Genomic DNA, 23,719 nt, shown 5'->3' with positions numbered 1-23,719 from the left:
AATAAACAAGTTGTTCAGCAGTGGTTGTGCAGAGACAGACATGGGGAGAGGTTTGTTGGGATGGTGCCCCGTAGCATTTCATAGTTCATGGAATCCAGTTGCAGAGTCTCCATCTGAATGTGCCATCATGGCTCTCATTAAACCACGAGTAAGTGACCTTAGAGGATTAAGCTGATTTATAAGTGGTTGGACTGTGTGAATATTCTCTTTCAAAACCCAGAGCAACTGGGGAGGTGAGGTTGCTCATGGATGTCTGTGAGGGCTTTCAGCCCTCACAAGTAATCTTATCTTTGGTTGAATTGTTGTTGGAAGGTCATTTTGAAATTTTCACAAACTGGGTGTAAACTGAACTCTGAAGACATTTGTGTCAGGATTCAGTTCACACAGGTTTAACCTCAAAAGCCAGCTAGCAGTGTAAACTGAGTTGTCCAGATCTACTCCATAATTATGAAAAAGAACTTGGGCCAAGTGATTGATCCTTCTTATTTTGGAGATCAAAAGTACATGATAGTTGTGGTTTTTTAGAGTGAGTAGGTGACTGATAGAGACTAAATGCTTATCTTTTAGATAGCTGAATCTCTCTCCCATCTTCTAAGGCTTTAAGTACTATCAGATTCCAGTAGAATTTATAGATTTGCTAAAATATAGTTTTACAAAAGCATGTTCCTAGATGTGGTTCGAAAGGAAACAAGGCAGAATGCTTTCTTGCAGTAAATTTCTACCTGTTCGTGCATTTGTGCCATTCTTTATCATGGAATTAATGATGTGAAAAGCCTACTTTTACATCTGTTGACCAGTATCTTAGTGTGACCTCTGTTCCTGAAAGCTGGCTATGTCTCTAAAGTGTAAATGTAAGGAATTTAAGAAGAGCAATGAGGAGCTGGTGCATTGGTGACAACATGTGTGAATAGAACGGTGAGTCTGGAAGGCAATGATAGTGTGGGTTGCCTTCTAGCCTGTGAAGGTAGGAATAGTTCTTGCTGGGCACAGAAGGAAGGGGAAGCAAAGTCAAGGGGGACTTTGTGGGTTTAGAAACCCCAGGTTGTCTGTTTAGCTTAATCTCCATTTAGTACCTGAGTTTTGATGGTACCTGCTATCTCAGATCATCTACTTTAAAAACAGGTACAAGCGGAGGCTGTGGCTATTTGTGGCAGTTTGCTCAGCTCTTACAGCTGCACACATAAAGATTTCAGATATGAAAGCCTGAAAAACATGTTCACAACAGGGTAATTAGGTTGTTTGCTTTGTCAGTTTAATTCAATTCCCTAATGTTTTTTTAATACTGGGGGGGGTTTGTATCAGAAGAGCCATTACTGCAGCTTCCAGCAACATTTTTACTCTCTTTCAAAATAATTATGCCTTAAATCATTACAAGTGTTTCCAAATGGGTAGCCTTATACAACTGCCTCCTTTGGACACTATGTTCCCTAGTATGGATTGGAATCTTAATGGCAGCATGAAAACACATTAGTATTGATGTGTAGCATATGGTCTGGATTTTCTTTATTGGCAGCTTTTCAAAGTGAATAGGGGGTTTTACTTGCTTTGATTTTGTTTTTTGAATTAATGTCATGCCTGACAGCCAACAAGGGAGCAAATCTACTGTATTCCTAGTTTACTGAATAGTTACCTTCACACTGGTGTCTAATGCACCCAGTGCAATGGTAGTGGAAAAAATTTTTCTCCCATGTACATCACATGTTTTGATGTATGTGTATGCATGCTCTGGTATCTGTGTATATATTTGTAAATGCACACACCTCTCTAATTCTATCCCATACTTCACAAAGTTGTAAAGATACCTACTTTGCTTTTAAATTTCTCAATGGAATTTCTGTAGCCCTCCTCAATTATCTCGTCTCTCGCCCTCTGGCTCCCTGAGTGTGTGCACTGACTTCACACTTGGTGAAAGAGCCTCCTCTGTATCTCCTTCCATCTGTTCCAACTTTGATGTACATCTGTCAGTCTCCTTCATTCCCTTCTCCTTTCAGAGCCAAGTTCTAAACACACATATATTCTATGCCTCACCTGTGCACATTTAGCATTCTCTCTTTGCATTTGCTCTTAAACTGGTGAAAGTTTCTCCTGTGTGCATACCAAGTTTTACTTACTAAGAAGAAAAATTTTCTTTGAGGGACAATGGACTGTGACAATAACTGGAATACATGGTTGAGATATATCTCATTGCCTAATTTTGGAATGTGTAGAAATCTTTCCTATGTGACTATTCTAGTCACTACTAATGACTAGAATAGTCATTACTATTCTAGTAATAGAACTGCATTTTAAAGGTAGTATGAAGTTAAAAATATGAACAATTGCAGATGATTGTTTCATTCCTGGGATTTTCCTAATAATTTTCGTAGAACTCATTCCAGTGAGTGTGGAAACACTCATCTGCATCAGTATTCTTGTTTTAATATCATTATTAATCTCCTTAAACAGCTGATCACTTTTAATGCACTCGTGAGCTGGAATATTTTCTAGCAATACAAAAGTAGTTTTTTAATATGGAGGATATTTTGCATGTACCATATGATGTCAGACATACGGGCATTATATTAAAAGCACATAAAAGTTTTACTTTTTGAAAGTTTTACTTTGCTCAAACTGTTTTGTCTCTTGCAGTGTTTGCAGCATAAGGCTTTTCACCCTGACAAACCACTGCCGCCAATAGAGCAGCACCTTTTAGAGATGCTGGAGATGCCCTCTGTGGTAAAAGAAAGGTGTCAGGCTCCTCTGGAAAGAGTAAAAGCACTTTTTCCCCTGAAGGAAGTTGGCAAGAAAAAAGAAGAGAAGACTGCTCAAGACATCTTCAAAGACAAGTAAGTTGGAGATGTTTTATGGATTTTTTTGAAACTTTTTTTTTTTACACTTCAAGTTGTTTTTGCTGGATGAAGCAGGCTCAGAGTCTTTTTAACAGAAAATCGATGAGTTACACACTGGAAAAGGTGCTGATGGATGGAGAATATTGTGGTGCCACAGTGTGTCTGGAGTATTTTGTGAATAGTGGTGGTCGTACTGTTACAGTGCTAGACACACCAGCAACCGGTTTGTAACTTCCATATGTCTGTATTTCCTGTCACAGAATCACAAAATCCATCAGGTTGGAATGACCTCAGGAGGTTTCTTGTACAACCTGCTGCTCAAAGCAAGATCACCTGTGAGGTCTAAACAGGCCTTCATCCAATCTGGTCTTGAAAACCATCTTGAAAACGATGGTGACTGTGCATCCTCTCTGGGCAACCTGTTGCTGTTGCATTGCTTACTGTCTTCTGATCAGACAATTTGTCCTACTGGTGGTTATAAAGTAGTTCAAACAGCACTAAGGGAGTCTAATTTAGTTTAGAATAAATGCCATGAAGCTTTAAATTAGCCATAAAGTGGAGTCATCTTAGCATGCTTGATTTAGGTCGTTCTGTAGCTTTCATTTTGAATACCAATTACAAGAAAAGCAGCTTCATTATTATCAGCTGTACAATTAATGTGGTTTTCTTGGAAAAAATCAAACTGTTATGGACTCTTCCTGGAATACCTATTGTTTGAACAGTTTCAAGGTAGGATTTTTTGTTGTTGTTGAATATACTGTGTTTAGTTTATTTGTGCTGCAAATAGGAAGAATAAATGCTGAATTGCTACTGCATTGCTACTGTCATCCCAGCCAAATCAATTTGCTCAAACAAAATCTGCTTCTTAGAGCTTAATTTGTTGAGATCTGTAATATAACTAGTGGGGCCCCTGGGATGTTGGAGTGTTCTCAGTTAGCTCCTTCTCCCTTCTTTTTGTCGTTTTTGGTTCAGTCATTTCAGCACTAGGAACAACGTCACTGGGGTGTTTTGAGTTCTTACTTAGCTTGCCTGTCATATATCCTTTACCTTGGATTGGCTAGAGCCTCCTCCCCAGTTATCTTTGGGAAAAAATGACATAAGACTCCTCACTTTGCTGCTCAAGATTAATGACCACATTTCTCCATACAGACTGGGAAACACCTTACTTTTTGTTGTTGTTGATTTCAGTGTGTGCCTGTGCTACCTTGGCTTGTCTGTGAATTCATACTGATTAAATTCTCTTTTCCTTACTCTGTGCCCCAGTTTCTCTGTGTGTGTGTACATACATACATTTATATGTGTATTTTAAAAAGGCATAGAACCCTTTGTTTAAAAAATGAAAGGGGGGGGCAAATTTGGGTTCAAGCAAGCTAGAGAGAGAATTTAAACAAGAAGCAGTGACCTGTTCTTGGTAGTTGCTTAAAAATATATCTTCCCAAAAGCATCTATTTGACAAGGAAGAAGGAAATCTATTTTGCTTAAAAACTGTTTTCCTTTAGAGAGATGATAAAAGCAGCTATGAAATTGAGATTAATTGAGAGTAATTGAGATAGAAATTGTAGGGCATTAAAATGATTTTTAAAAAATCTGTAAAGGCAGTGAAAGAATACAGACTCAACTATTAACAGAAGAATGAAAGGTAATAAGATTTTAAAAAATTGCAAATAAAAATGGTATTGCTCTAGTAATGAGTGGGAGCAGTAGTATTGTCATTGCTACAACAGTAGTGCTAACTGTATGGTTTTGTTCTGTGTTTGGGGAAAAGTTGAGTGATATAACTTATTCACTTGATAAAGACAAGTACGTCACTCTGCAGCTGTGCACTGGCACAGGTTGCCCAGAGAAGCTGTGGATGCCTCATCCCTGGAGGTGTTCAAGACCAGGTTGGATGAAGCTCTGAGCAACCTGGTCTAGTGGAAGGTGTCCCTGCCCATGGCAGGGAGTTGGAATGAGGTAATACTTAAGTTCCCTTCCAAACCAAACCATTCTGCGATTCTAAATTCTGTATTCTATGAGATTCAACTTATTAAAACTATCATACATAGGCAGTTCATGCTGAAGTATTGTGAAAAAGTTGGCTAGAAGATCTCTTGACCATTATTTTTGTTTCCTAAAACTGATCTGTCTCCTATCATCATATTAACCAGATTCTTCTGTGCTTAATTTTTAAGGTCTAATGAGACTAAGGCAGCATAATTGTAGACATCATACCTTAATACAGATTTTAGTATTCAGCATTCGTTTGTATCACTTTTGCTAAGCTCTCTAGTTAAAAAAAATCCAGTAAAAAAGAAAGCATTTTACTTTTTCCCTCTTAGGTTGGCTGTGGAGAGGCTATTACCTCATCCAGCTTTGCAGCATGTGAGAAGCTTCTATATTAATGTAGAAGTGGGTGTTTTAAATTAATCTTGTATTTTATTAATTTTTGTCAAATAGTAATTGCACGTTTTACAGTTTAAAAATACCGCTAATCAGTGCATATTCTAAATGTCAGATCCTTGGCTGGTATAAATGGGTATGGATTCATTAGTTTCTGCTGTGCTGCACTGATTAATGACAACTGTAGATCTGGTCCTAGGCAGTTAAATGTAGCGTCATCATTTATTTTCTCCTTCCTACAATCCCAAAGCATTTTGAATCAGTAAAAATAACGCAGGAAGAAAAAGGTTTCAGGACATTCCAGTTGATTGCCACACACCTTTTGGAGAAAAATATTCTAAAAGAGAGTTTTCATTGTTCTTTGCACTTTCTATCAAACCACGTCAATATACAAGATTTTTGGTTTCAGTAGAAGTTCTAAACTCACTGATGTTGATAAGTATCAATTTCTCCATTTTACAGAGAGACAGAGGCTGTTCAAAACAATCAAGCAACTTGTTCAAGGTTAGTCAGAAAGTCAGCGGAGTTGAGAATGAAGCAAGGTATCCTATCCTTGTCCTGAGGCATAACTAAAGTCATCATTCCTCCTGGAGTGATAAGTAAGGTTATGCTGAATGACAGGAGTTGCTGAGGAGAAGGGATTTCATTTCGGTAGTGACAAAATAAAGTAAAGGATGAGAAGACTACAGAAACAAAGTGAGATAGACACTGATTGTAAAGTAGGGGAGGAGTGTGCTACAGAAAGCAAAAAGGAAGACTGTACAAGTTCTTTCCAATAGTTGATTGCTTCTGTAACATGCAATGTAATTTTTGCAATCAGTTCTAACCTTGTAGAATAGAAAGTGGCACCTTGTCCAGGATCTCTGACTTTGTCCCTGTGTCCTCAAGCAGTTTCTGTTTTTCCCGACAGTAGTAGAATTTTTCATAAAAACTTGTTACTTTGTTTTGAGATTCCTTGAACACAAATCCTGCTGTTTTGGTTGCTGAGTAGCTTTCAGTCATTCTTAAACTAAAATCAATTTTTCTGTATCAGTAACCTGTCACATTATGTGACACAGAACGTAGTATCTGATTTTCTTCCCCTTTTGTGATTATCTGGATTTTTCTCCTGTTGCCAAGATGTGCTCTAAAGTTTAATATGTTCCATGTTACAGTTAAGTTCCTAACATGAATGTACACTTAGGTATATGTTATCTGTAAGGACAAAGCGAGAAAGAAGCCTAAAATCACAATTAGCTTTTTAAAAATAACAAATAGTCCTTTTGAAAGCATTTTGAGATGTAGCTTAAAATGTCATAAGACAAGCTTAATTGGGGCTTGTCTAGCAGATTCTGATGACTGTAAGTGGAATCTTATAAAGCTGTCATGTGCTGATGAAGAATAGGGGTTGTTAGACTCAAAAGCCACTGTGTAAACAGGTTTGTATTACCTATAAATTCCAAGACAGGAACTAGCAGGTAGTGACTGAAGAGTAAACTAATTGCTTACTTAAATGTTATATTTTCATTGCCATTTCATGTTTAAAACAAGTCTGGTGAGAACACCAAATGTCGTGTATATATAGTGTAAATTATTAAGGTTAACTAAACATACAGGTTCCAAATAAAGTGATTATGGAGGTATTTTGTATTTAAAAAGGTGAAGGTGTGTATAAGTAAATTTACACCTGAAATAAGCACGAATAATCTCATACCTTCAACAAGTGATGCCTTTGCTTTACGCTAAGATAAAGTTTGATCTCTGTTTCTACTGTCTGCTTTGTGGAGTCTATGGGGAAAAATGAGGCATGGTTTAGTGTTGGTTTTGGAACAGTTATGTAATGAAGTTACAGTTAGTTCAGTGCATATTTCATTAATTTACTGTCTCCCTAGTTAGTAGGCAGGACAATTTACTTCAAGTGTTTATATTCAGTTTTGTCCTTCTCATTTGCAGCAGCGAAGATGAACCCTGCCTTAAGAAGCCAAAAACTGAAGATGAGGAAGAGAGCTTTAGCATCCTAAAACTTGCTGAAGGCAATATTACCTCTGTAAGCATATTTTTACAAATCTGGTTATGAAGGGGGAGTATTAATTCTCTAAGTCTATTATAGTGAATATGCAGAATTCCTGATTAAAGGAGGGTTTCTAGCTGAAACATGACTGAAATACTGTCTACTTGTACATTTGAGTCTCTGCTAGAGATTATAAAGACAACTTTCTCTGCCTTTAAGCATATGTTAGCATAGGTTTCTGTCAGTCTTGGATATTTTAGCACAGAATTCTTTCCTGGTGTTTAGAACTCTAAAAGACAAACCTGAGGATCTGAAGAAAACAGAATTGGAGTTCAGTGGTTGAATTTTGTTCTTGCTGTCTTTCATATAATCTGCAACATAGAAGTTGCCTCTTTATAGTTAATTAAAGATATTACTGAGATTTTAGACACTGTTCTCTGCATTATTTGGGGTTCTAAATCAGAAATTGGCTTCATCTTGCTGCTAGATCTAACTTAATTCTATAGGTAGGTGAAACCTGTATCATGACTGTGCCCTTCCTTTATTTGAATTTTTTTCCTATGATGCGAAAAAAAAATATTTCATATTGAGATAATTTCCATTGTTTTCAACCATGCTATTCTTTAAGGTTCGTTTTTAAAAATACGTTATTGATATTTATAAAAGATTTAAAATCTAAAACGATTTCAATATTCTGTACTCCTAATATAAATTTCTGATATTTCCTGAAAAGTAGCATTGCCAGATTTAGAAGAAACATGATGAGACCAAGCAAGCTTACTGAAAAGTCCACAAATTACTTTGACAGCAAAGCATAAAAATTTAAAAAAAAACTTAAGAGAATTTTCATTCCTGATAGGAAATTTTAAGCAGTGTGGGGGTTTTTTTTATTATTAGAGTTAATGCATCCATTTTTCAGTAAGTGTTAATTTATGTTTGACCTGGTTTTAGTTCCTTTCTAAGGTTTCTGCACTTGTATGCTCATTTAGAGTTTCGGCTTTAAGATGTGCCAGAAATGGTAGATGACTTGAGGGCAAGCTTTTAATTTTGGGCTTCTTATTTGAATGGCAAATCACTGATTCTGTACTCATGTGCGTGGAAGCTCCCACTCCTCAGTAGGCATCTGGCTGGATTAGGGAGGTCTAAGAGGTCTGTGCTACAGAAGGTCTCAAAGCTGAACTAGCAGGTAATCTGAATTACTGTCCTTGTGTCCTCTCGGCACCAGAGAACGTGGCTGACTGGTAACAGTGCAGCATAGTGAGTGTAAGTTCATCTTGCTCATGTCATAACTAACCTTTGCTGGGAGTACTGTGCATTAACACACATTGGAAGACTTACATTTTATGAGTCTGCATGCAGAGAAGTGTAGAGCTTCTGTTTCCGTATTAAAACTAAAAGAAATACCAAGATTCTTGTTGCTCTGCAAGAAGAGAGAGATGGATATTGGCAGACAATTGTGTCATTTTTGTACCTTTGTAGGTAGGAAGTGTTAACCCAGCAGAAGATTTCCGAATTCTGGTGAGGAAGAAAAACGCTGACTTCAAAGATGGTAAATGACTTTTTTTTATATCTTAATTATATTGGTGGCATCTTCAGGGTTCAGTAAATGCAATCTGATTAATTAGTGCTATGTGAGGTGCTCTGGAATTTACGGGTTAGTTTCTAGTGCCACTTAGCAAAGAAAGGTGTCTCTCGTAATTCCCATTTCCATACTCACCTTCCCCAGTTAAAAGTCTCAGGTACCTGTGTTTGAGTGAAACAGCACTAGACAGCTACACTGAGGCACCTGAGCAACCCCACAGATGTTTCTAACAGAAGATCCCTTGGTGCTCACTGACTGCCTCATTCCAACTGAATATCAGCTTCTCATTCCCAGGATCTTTCTGGCTTGGTGTTGAAGGCTGCTGGGTATGCACAGGGTGAGAAACCTGTCTTCTGCAGTCTACTTATTCTGTTCCATGTAGAAAAAAAAAGACTGTGATGCCTGGGATTTAAATCTTTACATGCAAAAATCATTTCTTACTGCTTGTGAGCAAAAGAAAGCAAAGGTGACTTCAGGGTGTTATAGGCAGGTAGTATGTGTGTATGAAAGATGAGAGGAGGCTCTGTGTGCACTGACTCTATCCTCAGGATACAGCAAGACAGGGTTTTGATACAGAGGAGAGGAAGAATAGAAAGCACAGGTCAGGCACCGTCTTGCATGCCCTAAGTCTGAAAATGCAATGGAACTATCATTTGTTTGTATGGTATTTCCCTAGTAGAGTAGCTATATAGAGATATAGGTAATCCAGAGGTATCTTAAAAAGAATGCACAAGATGGATGGGGCCCTTTATCTTTTAAAGGGTGGTTTGAAGGTTGTGGCAACGTAAATTTGATCTGCCAAATAGTCACTAATGTCATGTTTCTTTTCAAAGAAAGATTTGCAGAGGTGCTTGAGTAAGGTGCTAGGTATTTCAGTAAGGCATTTGGTCCTTTTAGGCATAGTTGAGGAGTGTGTTGAGTAGTATATTGACTTGGGATATAGTCTTTTAAAGCCTATACAGCCATTTCTCTCCAGAAGTTCCAGACCTGTAAGCCAACTAGCTAGCTTTTTACATGGGTTTTGTATTAGATCCAGATGAAATTGTTTATTGAAAAGATATTTGGAATTGTGTTCTTAAATCTCAAACATATTAAGATGCAGTAAAAAAGCATTGTACAACATATTAGAATACAGACACTGTGAAACAGTTGACTACTTCATTACAGTAATAAATTGTATCATGTAGGAAAGCTTTAAGGTAGAAATGAGTATAGTGATTACCCTTGGAGATGGCTTAACTAAAGAGTGCTTAAATATGTTCACTTGGTAGCTGGGCAAGATAGGTAACTGCAGTACATGTTTGGAAGGTTCTGAAATTCTGAGCAATTTACTTTTATTCTGTGAGATCTCCTCTATAATGATAAGGTGTAGTTAAACAGAATGTAATGCAGTCACCCATTTAAAGGACAGATAGGAGCCACTATAAATAAAAACATACTCTGCATATTATCTCTTTCTTTTGGCTGATCCTTTTTATGCCTTAGGGCCTTTTAGGTAGCTTAATACATAAAACATTGCAGGGATGTTTTTAATGGCTTGGTGTATTGCACTCCGGTTATGTAAACAGGTTAATGGCACACATCCTTTTCAGTCCACAGCAAGTCTCTCACCAAAACTGTAAAGTTAGCAGTACCAGAGGATGCCAAGGGGATTTTTTTTCTTTTTAAACAGCTTGTAGGAAGTCCTGATGGTGTATTTATTGTCAAAAACGAGTACCAATACATTTCCGCCGTGCCCTCACTGGGATTTGATGGTCAGGATTTGTGCCATTCCCAGGAGAAGCCTAAGTGCAAGTTGGTCCATGCCTGATGCTGTGTCCCACAGCAGACCAGAGCAGGAGAAATGATGTGTTAGTTAGAACTGGGCCACTAATATGTACCTGCATATTTTTAGAAAATCAAAGATTGTTAAGTTGTTAAGGATCTTAGGGATAGGTTTTCTGAGACTGGCAGCTCAATTCCTGAAACAGTAATTGACTTTGGTTTTAACTGACAACTGTAGTTTATTACAGTAGGGACCTACTTAATGGTTACATGATGAGTTGTGTTATATGGTGTCACTTAGTGGTTAATGTTGATGTTCATGTAAGTAGAATTGTGTTCCCCTCTAGATATCTTTACTTTCTTATTTGCATTCAGGGCCAGAGAGATGTCATTTTATGCAGGTCTTATTTTGAGCAGGTTACAAGTACACAGTCATCACAAAGAGATGTCTTCTGATAATACCTGCTGATGTTTTTGTCAAAGAATGCACATAAAATAGATTAGTTTACCTGAGTAGAATCTAATCATTGCTCCCGAGGATGTACAATGAGTTTCTTCATTGCTGTGGCTGCACAGAGGATTCTCAAATGCTGTGAGTGATTGCCATCTTTTTAATGCCAAAGGAGTAGCCACATGACTACCAGTTCATCCTGTTGGACTATTTAGATGTTTCCATCCATGTCTGCATCTCTGGAGAGCAGATCGTGTCTGATGTGGTGGGTTGTATTTTCATAGGCTTTTGTAGAAGAAGGATCAGGAGAGTAAAAAAAAGATACTGACACATGCATAGTATTTCCTTTGATTTGTGTGAGTTTATAGGCCAGATATCATTGCATCTTACAGGACTCCTGTCTGAGAACATGATGCCAGAAGTCCTGTAGCTGAAAAGCTTTTTTTTTTTTATTTTACTGATTGTCAGCGGGGAGAGAAATCTGCAGTGACAACTCAACGGTTTATGGACATAAGAAAAAATGTCCAGAAGCAAACTGTACAAAACTCTCATTTTTATATTTATAGAAATTTTGTTAATGTTTTTACTCCTAGGCACTTCTAGAAAAATATAGTTAAAGGAGTCAGTAATTGCACGAGAACAAAGATGATACTTTATTGCAAGATTTTCTGTAGAAATAGGTATAGTTAATTACCTTTCTGGACCTAAGTTAGTTTTTAGAAAAGCTAATATTTAATTTCATTTTTTGCTGGCATGTTTTTGCAGTTTGTCTGCATTTTTATCTTACTGGATGTTTTTGTGTGTTTCCGAGACTATTCATGCTCTATTGCTAGGTAGGCCAGATGCAATGACTGGTTTGAAAATGATTCAGTCATCAGAAGAGTATTTGCAAACCAAATACTTGAGTATATAGAATCACTTTGAAGTTTTCTGTGTATCTGCTTCACAGAGAAAATGAAGCTAGATTCGACTTTGAAGGGCACAGCAACTGGGTGAGACTCAAAGCTCTGAGTTGCAACAAACAGAATTTGAATTAGATGTTATGGGAAAAAGATAATAAAGATCACAATGATGGTACTCAAACAAAGAAAGAGGGGCCCAGAGAACTTGGAGACTCTCCATCTTTGGAGCTACGCAGAGCTTAAGTCTGTGGAGCACTGAGCCACCTGATCCACAGTGACCTGATTTGAGTGGGAGCTGGGGTCATATGTCCTTCAGACATCCAGCTTAAATCATTATGATCCATACCCACAGGCTATTTAGAGAGATCATTTCAAAATTGAACAGCATCTCATAGGATATTGGAGTAGTTCAACAGGTCTTAATGTTAAAATTCATATTTCTTGGCTTAAAGATGAAGGAAGTCCTCAAAAATTAGGACAGTTTTCAGTTCAGAATTTTTCTTCTTTTCAATTATAAAAAGGTGATACTTATAGAGCAGTATTTTAAAATTATCAGATGTTTTAACTGATTTGTCAGTGATTCTTAGTTTAAGCACTGTCCCTGAATAACAAATCATTACCACCACCAGCAGATAAATCAAATGACTGACAACAACAGGAGGCTTTTGTCTAAAGAGGAACTGTTTTCTTAACCTAATCTATTTTTGTAGGGGGGAAAAAAATCCCCAAGGAATTGAACTTGGACTGTAATAATAGGCAGTTTTGTCTATTATTATTGTGTCATCTGGTTGGCATAGTAATCAAGACCAAGAACTAAACTGAAAAAACATGAAAATATAACTACACTTTTGTACTATAACTGTTCAGAGATAACAAGTGAATATAATTGTTCATGACATATTTCACAAGAAATGACAGCACTACTGAATGTATTTTAGAGTAGCAAATGTATCTGAATGCCAGCGGGGAAGGGATTAAATTCTGTTAGAACTAAAAGATCTTCTATGATTTTTTTTTTCCTGCCATTCTTCAACCTTTAATAGCTACATTTGTTATCTAACCAGTCAGGCAAGGTAGAAGGAGGAAACAGGAGATTAAAATTTCTTGGGATGTTCTGCAGAATGTGGTGGTTATTAAGAGTACTGGAATTCCTGTTAATGCAAAATGTAGAAGTCTGTTAGTTCACTTCCTTAAATATGTGTGTGGAATGAAGTAAGTTGGGGGGGAAGGAAAAGAAGTTATAATTATACAGCAGTGGCCTGAATAGGCTATCAGTTTGTAACTCAAGGACCTACTCTTCAAAACTTCAATGCCTGAAATTTGTCTGGGACACATCAGAGTTAATGCTTATCACAGCTTAGTTGAAAAGACATCTTTATGCAGAATATGCCTTGCTCCAAAAAGAGGGACATCTATTTTTTGCAGCACCCAGACCCAAAGATTCAGACTAATGAAAAGACAGCAGGAAATCAACAAACTTCTCAGACCTAGAAGTGTAAAGGAACAGAGTCCACTTCGAAAATTTCCAGTTATAATCCTTATCTACTGTCTCTGGTATTGTCTTTGGCCCCTTGAAATAATTTGGTAGTCTAACCAGAACACAGGAATTTTCTCTATTCTAGATTCATTGGCCTATCATTTAAGGGAGACCAATGGACAGAACCAGCTTTAGCCAAGCTGTTTCAAGATGTTAGAGGAATCTGACTTAAAATACTGTTGCCATGTAACCTGTTTGCTGCATATATTATGGTATTTCAATGCCTAGTAAAACACTGTAGGTTTCCTCTGGTTCCTTACAACAAATTTCAAAAGGAGGCGGCTCACAGTCAGTAGCAAGAAGACGTCTTTTCTTCTGATGGCTGCCAGGGCAATCAAATGGAAAGGGATTTTAAAAAAATAAATGCAAAAGAAGTAGTAGAGTGTCTGATAATTTCAAACAGTATGTGCTGGAATCATTCTGACAATAAGGACTTCTATTGCACCCTCATAGTGCCTGGGGTTTTAATTTAACACATCAATGAAAAGGCAGTGTTTAAAAAACCACCACCACCACTGAAAACACCAGCAGGACTTGCTTTTATTAGTGCAATTCATAAGAAATTAGAACATTTAATGAGAAAATCATTAACCATGAAAAAAATGGACTGACTTAACTTGAGGAGCTTAAGTAGTGAGGCTTCAATTTAGTTTGTCAGCTACTGGTGAAATAAATAGAGAGTGAGCTGATCACCTCTGGCGCAGTAGGCACTTCAACACACTTTCTTGTGCTATAGCTGTTGTTGAGCAGAACCATTTCAGCCTCCTTTTCTAAAAATTGTCAAAAACTAGTGGGAGAATATCAAACATGCCTTGTTTTGCTCTTTTCAGAGATGCTGTCCTTCAGATTCAGTTCAGTTGGGCATTTTATAGAAAATAATATAACAGCCTGTGCTGTGTATGCTCACAGTGAGCAGAGTGGAATACAGTACTTAAAAAATGTCTCCATGTGTTTAGTTCTCCTTCTCTTCCACCACTCTGGCAGATGATTTTCTCTGTTGATGTATCCTTAGCTGAAAGACTTGCAGTGACAGCTGTGCCCATAACATCTGGACATAGGAAGGGCTGTAGGTCAGGCGAAAGGTTCTGCTAATCCAGTAATTGGTTTTTAATAGTACCAGAACAGGACAGGCAGATGCTGTGACTTGTTCAGAATGCTGTTCTGAATTTTCTTCCTCAATGGCAACATCACTGTTAATCTCCATTGATAGAGATCCTCTTTTAAGAATTATAAGAACTTGTTCAGACATTTTTTAAGCTGTTAAAACCTCAAGCATCTGACAGCAGCCTGTGGTGAAGGGGGTTAACTGGTTTATGTTTAAAGAGGTGTTTTTTTGTTTTTTTTTTTAGTTCTTAACCCAACTCTTGGCTCTTGTTTTGAGAGAGGCAGGGAACTATCAACTCCCTATTCATCTTTTTCAGAATGTTTCTGAGTTTATAGATCACTGTTGTATCCTCCTCACGTTTGTCTTTTCCCAGGCTGAGGTGTCTGCCAGAGGGTAAAATTGGACAGTTCCTCATCTGTAATTAAATGTGAAGTAAAGTAATAAAATCCAGTAGGAATTAGTAGGGCTTGCAGAGCTCTTGAGTGACATTTTTACTTGTCTTGTTTGCAGTGGTTTACAGCTATTTACCTTTTAGGAGCTGAACATAAGGATAAAACTGGTGTTCCCCTTCTTTCTTGTACAGGTCTCACTGTTTACCTCTGCTTCTTTCTGTCACGCAGGCACAGTTTATAATACTTATCTCTATAATGATAAACAGTGTTGCCCTGATGAAAAAATCATTGAACTACCTGTACAGAGACAAGTTATACTCTAATGTCAATAACAATAAGGTAGTCTTTTAACTGCAATCACCCTACAGATGTTGTTTTGACATTATTGCACCTTCCTTGTAAATTTAATGCTTTTATTGAAATATGCATCTATTTCAAAGGATGTTTAGGGTATATGCTGGTGTTGTAGAACATAATCTCCCCAAGCTTTAGGATCCTGAATGTTCTGGTTTTACTTTTTATCAAACAAGCGAGACCAGCGCTTTTTTCCTTGGCTTTCAGGGAAAAGGCTTTTGTCTTAGACATGCTTGGGGTTTTTCCTAGTATATCTAGCTATTCCAGAGTCTGAAGTAATTCTCAGTAGCTGAGATAACAATAATCAACTTGTGTAGCTTGAGGCATCGTGGGTATGATTAACTGTTTAGATGCATGTGGAATAGAAAGAGACATGTAAAAGAAAAGTGTTTTTTTTTTTCTTGAAAGTGTGCATCCTTTGATTTATTTATTTATTTCTCCTTGTCTTCCAGTGAGTCAGCAGTTGATAAACCGCATTGATCAGTTCCTGGAAAATAAAGGTTCACAGTACTACATGAAAGGGATCAATTGTATCAGAGTTTTCAGAGAGGAGGCCATGAAGGTAATGTTAATATGTGAATACTCTTATCTCTTTCAAATTAAAGTCATGATAGGCCTGTTTGCTGTATTAGAAACTTGATAATTTATTGCTGCAGCAAAAACAATTGATTTTTAGGTTAAAGGATGTTTGAAAATTTAGAAGGAGTTGCATTTTATGCAGGCTTTTATTCGTACTGGAATGGTGACTGGCTTCTCTGGTATTATTTGCTGTTGTTCATTTTCTTTTAAACATAAAACAGAAGGCCTATGACCTGATGCTGGTGTAAGAAAAATAAGCAATCCTACAATTTTCTTCTTCAATAAAGCTATTTACAAGGAATTCTTTCTAGCTTTCTGAAAGGCAGTTTTTGTGGCTCACCTTTCCTTAGAACTTGTAGTTTTAATAGAGATAAAACCCAAATTCTGTAGTGACTTTTGCGTTCACTGTGTTAGATGACTCATGAAGAATTAAGTTTGAAGTGCTCTTTAGTAGTTTAAGTATTTCTTGTTTACCATTGCGTTTGTTTTTTTTTTCAGCTGTCCAAGGTGCAGTGCTTTAATGACTTTCTGCGGGCCCTGAAATCAAAACTGGAAGATAAAACCTTAGCTGATTTCTGGGAGATCATGATACAAGGTAGGATGGCATTAAGAAAAACCAAAAAAACCCCAATTTCTAGTTGTATTTTCCATTTATCCGTTATGTAAGAGGAAAACTTTGTTAGCAATGGGACGCTTAAATTACCCCACAGCAGTATTTTGATATGGTTCATTCCTGCAGCCTGTTTAAAAATGTCTAAAAAATCTTTCATGTTGCAGCTTCCTTTTCTGCACTAATAGTTTCATATCAGCAATATTCATAATGCCTTGCCAAGTCTTGTTGCAATGGTAGATTAATTGTGGAAGAAGAGAGACAAATTAAATGTTACGGGGTAAGGAGAAGGAGACACAATTTCAGCTGAATTTCAGAATAAATGGAAGAAACTCATGCAGCAAAGATCTAAAAAGATTCTTCCAATTTAAGCTTCACAAAAGTCATAGATAGCATTGAAATATGTCACTGATCATTTTGTATTTAAGTAACCTAAAAGACAGAATATGTGATATGACACCGACCTGATTAAACCGGGAGATACAAGGCAGTGCCATTCTAAAAGACATTCAGAGACTACGGAAGTGATAAATAAAGGAACATTTTCACAAATATGAAACACAGTAGACTAAAAAAAAAATCTTTTACATCATACTCATGTTTTTAATTGGAGCCAATGCTAAGAAAATGTGTTAAATGCCCAGCTGTAACTCTTAAGAGTGCATGCTATAAAATGCAGTCATGTGCTTTGTGTAGTACCTTTCAAAGTGATAAACTCCAGGCACACTGTAATGTCTACTTCATCCAACTTTTGCAAAAAATACAGAAGGGAATTTGTTTGGTAACCCAAAAAAAACAACACAAGACAGCACTGACAAGAATATTATATTCAGTAGTGTTGTAAGGGACCTTCTCTGAAGAAATTAGAAAAAAAGAAACCAATAAACTCTGAAAGCAGGAAACTTAGATCTTTCAAAGCCCTGCTGGAATAATTTTTAGGTAGTACAAATGCAAGTTTTTGACAAACTGAAGTATATTTTTTAGGGGAAAAAACCCCACAGACAGAGACATGATATTTTCATATTAAATATGGTATCTTTTTGAGAGCATGGTGAAAAGAAATCATGGTGCTTTATGCATAATCCAACTGCTCTCAGTAAGCAGCTGAAATTGTGCTTTGCTTGCTGCTACCAGGAGGAGAAGTCCTGTTTTCCCTGATCTTGCCACATGACCCATCCCTTCTTTTCTACCAAATGTGGTGCGCATTGGGCCTTGTCATGAGTGACTGCAGTCACCAAAAGAGGATGGATATAAGTTAATGAGTTAGTAGCTCAGGAGCAAGGCAGGTCTGTTTGACAAGTTCACTTGTTTCATGGAACTGCCATGGAGTTCTACGGGTGTTACATTTGTGCTGCTGCTGAACCTTCAGGAATCTACAGTTCTTTGCTCTCACACTCACAGCTGCTTATTCAGGCACAAGCATTTGTGTGACCAAGTGGTGAGGAGATTTTCTGGGGGGAGTGGGAGAGGGTGGGTTCACTGCACAGGGTGGAGGTACTGGCACAAGCAAGGAGCCAGATGGGCCAGGACCAGCATTTTGGTAGTTAAGACTCGAGGTAATCACAGCATAAGTGTCTGTATGCTAGGAGTTAATTTCTTCTAAGGACCTAAGAGCATGCTGTGAATGACTAAAAGTGTAATTTCTAATAGATTTTCAGCATTTCATCTGTGATCTATAATTTCAGTGTCTCATTAGTTTGATTGTCATAATATTAGCAGTTTCCTAAATGGATACTTCCACAAGCTTATGAATATGCTCATTAATTTATTTTTATATCATAGTTTATATCATAGTTGACTCATTTATGCAAGTCACATTTTCCTTTGAGCAATATTTTTTTTTTTTGCTAGTAATGATGACACATTCAGAAGTTGGAATTTGGAACATGTTTTTCATTTGTAACATTAGGTGCATTTTTGGGAAGCCTTCTAATGATATTTTTATATATCTTTTTCATTTTTAAGACAGAATTTCTTTGATCAGTAAAGATGAAGCACAGGAAAGTTCAGTGACCAGCGAAGAGGCTCAAAAGGTATCATTTTTTTAATGAGCATCTGTTTGTATAGAGACCTTGCAGTGGAATAGAAGACTTTCTTACGTGGATGAACCTTTAGATGAATGAAACAGGATCAGTATGAAGGAATAAGAGTGTCCTTTTGCCACATGATTGAAATTGCCCCAATTCAGAGCAAAACTAATTCTTTAGCATGTATAATGACGTTTTACTTTAATTGGTCTTTAGAAAGTAGCATGTATTGACATTATCTGAAAATATCCTCTACAAAGAGTAGAAACTTCAGCAACTCTGTGTAGTGGAACAGCAGTATACTGTTTACACATATAAGATCACTATTTAAACTTCATAGAAAGAAATGTCTTCTCACGGGTAGCACGAGCTCAAAAATCAAATACTTTTTATTGTCTAAACATGTTGGGAACTCCAGCCGTTAAGGTTGTTATGGCTAGTTTTCATAATATATGCAATGATACCAATATTTTCCACTTTATGCAGCCCTGGTGATTGATGGATGACATAAGTGATGCTGGTGTTATTTGTGATCATATTAGATCCTTTCGGAAATGAGAGTTTTGGAGTACTTGCAGGTATAATTCCTACAGATACATAGCACTTCAGTAACTGCAGTGATGAATGAAGGATGTCACAGTTACAAATGACTGAATTCTAACAGGCAGAATGCTGCCTTCTGTTTGGAATAAAGCAGAATTCAGAGCTGCTGTCAAAAATTGTATTTGTGTGGAGAGGGTAAGATGGGGATTATTGTATCAGGCTGCTAGTTTAGGAGAAAGAAGGTCCTTGTATTACAGACCCCCTGAAGGTAAACCTGTGGCTAAAATCACTAAGTATTTTGCAGAGAAGTAGCTTTTATAAAAGAAGCCACATTGATTTTTGCAGCTTTCAGGCCTTCCATTAGCAATAGCCAGAAGTGTGTAGAAGTAGGTTCTCAATGAATTAGTTAATGAGCGGAAAAAGCTTGTATTTTAGAAACTGCTTTTTTCATCTCTAACACTTTACCTCAAGGTGAAGAAGGCACAGAAATGTCATGAAAATGGAAAGCCAACAGACTAGGAGTCCAGAAAGCTGAGCATGTGTGCAGGGTACAAATGACAAAGTATGATGATTTTTCTAGACATGAAGGACCTAATGGCTGTTTTTCATTAGACATAAATTCCAGAATAATTGGGTTGCATCTCTTTCCTAACTAGGCAGCTGGCAGTCCTACTTACTCACTAGATAGCCACCTCCCCGCACATTGTCCAAACTAAAACCAGAATGCTAAGTTGCCATTGTCCATCAGGGGTTCATATGACTTTTTATTTAAACTGTAAGACTGCATATTCTTGGAAGAAGATGTGCAGGGATAGAAAATTTTATCTTGAGGTTATGGTGCTGGTCTAAAATCTAGTCCTCTTTGGTCCAGTTAAACCCAGTCACAGGTTTGCTGTGTGATATAAAGTCAGCATTTTCATAGGTCTGTAGTAGATTGCAGAAGTGGTTAATTTTTTTTTTCCTGTACTGAAGACGATATCCTTCACTAAAAGATTATATTGGATTTTTCAAATATCCCTCAATAGGGTAAGAGGCAAGTTTTCTTCACCTCTGTAATAAGTCATGTGCAAACCTGTAGGTCACGAGGTTGGCTGTCAGTGTGGTCTTATGTGACACAAAAGCCTTTTCTCTTACATCTTGGTTCTTACCTGATAGTAGTTTCAGGACTGTTTAGGCTCTAAGATTTCAGGTTTTATAGGATTACTGTCTGCAGGAGAAAGGAAGGCTGCTTATTAGAGAGGTAACATGTAAAAGTTTCCTTTTTCTTTTTTGCTTGAGGTAGCAATAGCCAGAAGTGGGTAGAAGTAGGTTCTCCATGAATTAGTTAATGAGCAGGAAAAGGTTGTATTTTAGAAACTGCTTTTTTCATCTGTACCAAGGTAGGTTATCCATGCATGTTTTCCAATCACTGAGAAAATGATTTTAGATAGTTTTGTTGGGTTTTGGGTTTTTTTTGTAATAGCGGAGGTACTCTTTTTAGAGCATAAGGATGATAGGTTAAAAGAGCAGAAATGTCAAGTGCTTTTTCTGGTTGCATTGAGGAAGATAATGGATTTCAGCACAGCTATTATATGTAATTTCCTTTTGCATAAATGTAAAATAGGTTTTTGGAAAAAAAACCCCCAACTTTCAATATTCAGCATTTGATGGAAATTTCAGGTTTCAATTTATTGCAAATCTTCATCATACATTTCTCTAGCTTTTAGCTTTCTTTACCTAATTTAGTGTGAGAAAGCTAATTTTGAAAACTTTGAAAAATGTGCTGCTTTCAGAAAATGCCATTTGACTCTTAATTAAGTGTGTAAAAATGAAATTTGATCTGGCACAAAAAGTCTTCGAGAGCTGACAATGTCATTAGCTTTTAGTTTCATAGTATGTGCTTTATATTACTACTAGATTAGTAGATTAAGAACTCTTCCAACAAAAAAAATACACAGACATACAGCATCTTGAAATTCTAATTCCTTCTGTCCTTGTCACATTCTCTTTTTTCAGCTACAAAATCTCTATGATAAGTTGAACTCCGCACGTGTGTTGTCTGTGGAGTGAGCTTTCTACATTCCTCTTGGATGTTGCTCTTTAGGATGTAGGAAAGGTCTGACCTTTGGCTTCTGAGACAACTAGGCAGAGGTTGTCTACATCCTCTGTCTTTGGTGTTAACCAAATGTAATGTATTTGCTTTTCATCCTAGTGCATATGATATCTGGTTCTTTCCCACAGGTGGGATGCAGTGGGTAATGTCATGGTATTTTATCCCGTGTCTGAAGCTGTCATGAGTCCTCTAGAGAAGGATCAGAATATTTTATTTGTTTAAAATAGCATTTAAGCTTTTCACAGTACAGGTATATTGTCTCAGAGGTTGGTGGTGCTGGTAGGTATCCCATGGCCTCTTACACAAGCTCCATGGCTGTTACAGTTCGGGTCCTCAGCTGAACAGCAGTTTGCTTTCAGAAGCCATCTGTTTGCATAAAAGAGTTATGTTAAGCAGGGTAATTGTAGCCTGTTTAATGTGGTGATTTTCTAATTAGCTGTTCTCTTCCATCACCTAGACCTACAGTGAGGTTGTTTCTTAAGGATGATGGAACTCAAAGTCACGGAATGTGGCTTTTCTACCTCCTCTGCTTTGCATCTGTCTTTTATCCTGGGCAGGGTTGTTCCTGGCTCTGTATGTTTGTTCTGGTGTATTTTAATAAGGAAAAAATATTATTTTATATTAAGGATATTGGTAAAAAGATTGTAACTAAAACTTGTAGACAACTGGATGCTTTTTTAAGTAGGAGTCAAGTATTGGTATTTTTTTCTACCATTCTAGCTAATTTTTTTATTTTAGGCTGAGGGAAAAATAATTCAGAGGCAGCAGTACTCCAGGTATTGTCTATCATGTTTGATTTCAGTTGTTGTAGTGTCTGAGCAACATACCTTTTTCTTCTGTTTATGAATGTCATACTTTAAGTGAAGGGCATATGGTGAGTTGTATCAGCAGCTACAGCAATACAATTTTACATAATGAATTTTCTAATTTTAAAGACTGGCATTCTAACCATCTTGCATGTTTGAGGATTTGTGTTTTTTTTTTAATTCATGTCTTTGTTCATTTGTTAAATGTTAATTGAATTAAGCAGGGAAACTTCTACACAGAACTAGAATGTTGTACATAGGAAATATCTTAAGTCATTGGTCAGCTCATATATGTATTTATATCAGTGGGGACCAGTTTGTTATCCTTGAGTATTTTGTAGCTACATACAATATTACTTTTAAAAATTATATTTTTTTAAGAACACAAACATGGCCAAACGGTAGGGGACAAAATTTCGTCTAACCCAGAATCCCGTATTTGACAGCGGACAAAAACAAATGGGTAGGGGAAAGTGTACAATCCCAGGCTCCAGCCACTGATGTCTCAAGAACTTTTTATGCTTGAGGTTGTTTCTGTGAACTTAGTAGATTTCAAATGATTTCTCTTCTGTGAAGTTTCCCCATCTCCCCCTGAGCCTAGGGGCTAATATTTACAGCATCCTTATTGTAGGGTGTTATGCAGCCTTAACCGTATGTTGTCTGAAGAACCATATCCTTTTGTCTAGTTTTTGACACATTTCACCATAAATCCTTTAAAAGCAAGTTTAGGAAATTTCTTGTAGTTTAAGATGATTTTGGAGAGGGGAAACCAGAAAAAACTTTCTTCGTGATTTTTAATTATGGGTGGATTTATTTTGATACAGAGAGGAGACATTCTGTTAAAATAGCCTGAAATACTCTCAGCTTTGTCAGTATCACATAAATACATTTGTATTTTCAGTTCTTGGCTCCGAAAGAAAGTAAAAATGAAACTCTGCCTCCCACAGATGAAGGTGGTGATGTTGATGATTTGGTGAGTACCGTAAAGATATGATGTGGCTTTAGAGTTCAACTGTAACTGAAAGGTGCAATGAGAGAGCACAAGTACTTCTTAAAGCAATAGATTAGAGTGCATGGCTTAGAAAACACTAAAGAAATTGAGTCAGAAAAGAGCCACATGAAATTACTTATTTGCTATCGTAAAATTAACCAGGTGTGTAATTTCATGATGGCAAATACTATGTTACTACATAACATAGGTGTTTACATAGGCAAAATGTGTCCTCTAGTGTGTTTCAAAACAGCCAGTGAGGCTGCTCATTTGATGGTGGATTGTTATAATTTACTATAATAGCATTTAACAAAGCTTGTATTTCTTGATCAGCTATTTGTGTGGGTTGAAAACTAAAATTGTTTAAGAAAAGATGTTTTAATCTTCTCAATTAAACTTCTCTATATAGACTTGCTGAAATTCAAGGATTTCAAGAGGGTTTTTAATAAATATTTTAGCCATCTTTTGCAGGCTGAGTCATTACAAGTCTGACTCCAAGGCTTAAGCTGATGGTGTAGATGGTTTTAAAGAAGATTCAATAACAGACAGATTTCTACTTTTAGATTGTACTTTTTAAAATTTATAAATTGCACATATGTTTATAGGAAGATGAAATTTTTAAGTTTGCTTTTGTACTTTATAGAAGCTTAGTAATAAGCTCTGTGCAATCCATTCATGTTACATGATAAGGATTTCCAAATTTGCTGTGTATTCTAAGTGCTAAACACATGTAAGAATAACTTGAATTCATTGCTGCTCCCTTCAAATCTGTTTCTTCTGTTTGCAG

The 23,719-nt window shown here is 36.8% G+C and overlaps 1 protein-coding gene across 4 annotated transcripts in view; it reads left to right on the top strand.

The window, feature by feature from the left end:
• XRCC5 (X-ray repair cross complementing 5) overlaps positions 1-23,719 on the top strand; it is a 50,070-nt gene that overhangs the window by 24,912 nt on the left and 1,439 nt on the right. For 2 of the 4 annotated variants that reach the window (XM_064661270.1, XM_064661274.1), the window contains exons 14-21: positions 2,629-2,825; positions 7,140-7,233; positions 8,677-8,746; positions 15,737-15,846; positions 16,362-16,458; positions 18,439-18,506; positions 21,874-21,911; positions 22,843-22,914. In XM_064661270.1, coding sequence (XP_064517340.1) covers positions 2,629-2,825; positions 7,140-7,233; positions 8,677-8,746; positions 15,737-15,846; positions 16,362-16,458; positions 18,439-18,506; positions 21,874-21,911; positions 22,843-22,914 — 746 coding nt within the window. Of the gene's footprint in view, positions 1-2,628; positions 2,826-7,139; positions 7,234-8,676; positions 8,747-15,736; positions 15,847-16,361; positions 16,459-18,438; positions 18,507-21,873; positions 21,912-22,842; positions 23,668-23,719 lie in introns of those variants that run through there. The other 2 variants (XM_064661272.1, XM_064661271.1) reach the window with 2 other exon arrangements.

The sequence above is a fragment of the Pseudopipra pipra genome, chromosome 7 (genome assembly GCF_036250125.1).
Source record: "Pseudopipra pipra isolate bDixPip1 chromosome 7, bDixPip1.hap1, whole genome shotgun sequence".
Taxonomy (NCBI): domain Eukaryota; kingdom Metazoa; phylum Chordata; class Aves; order Passeriformes; family Pipridae; genus Pseudopipra; species Pseudopipra pipra.
This window is presented reverse-complemented; position numbering and strand designations above follow the sequence as displayed.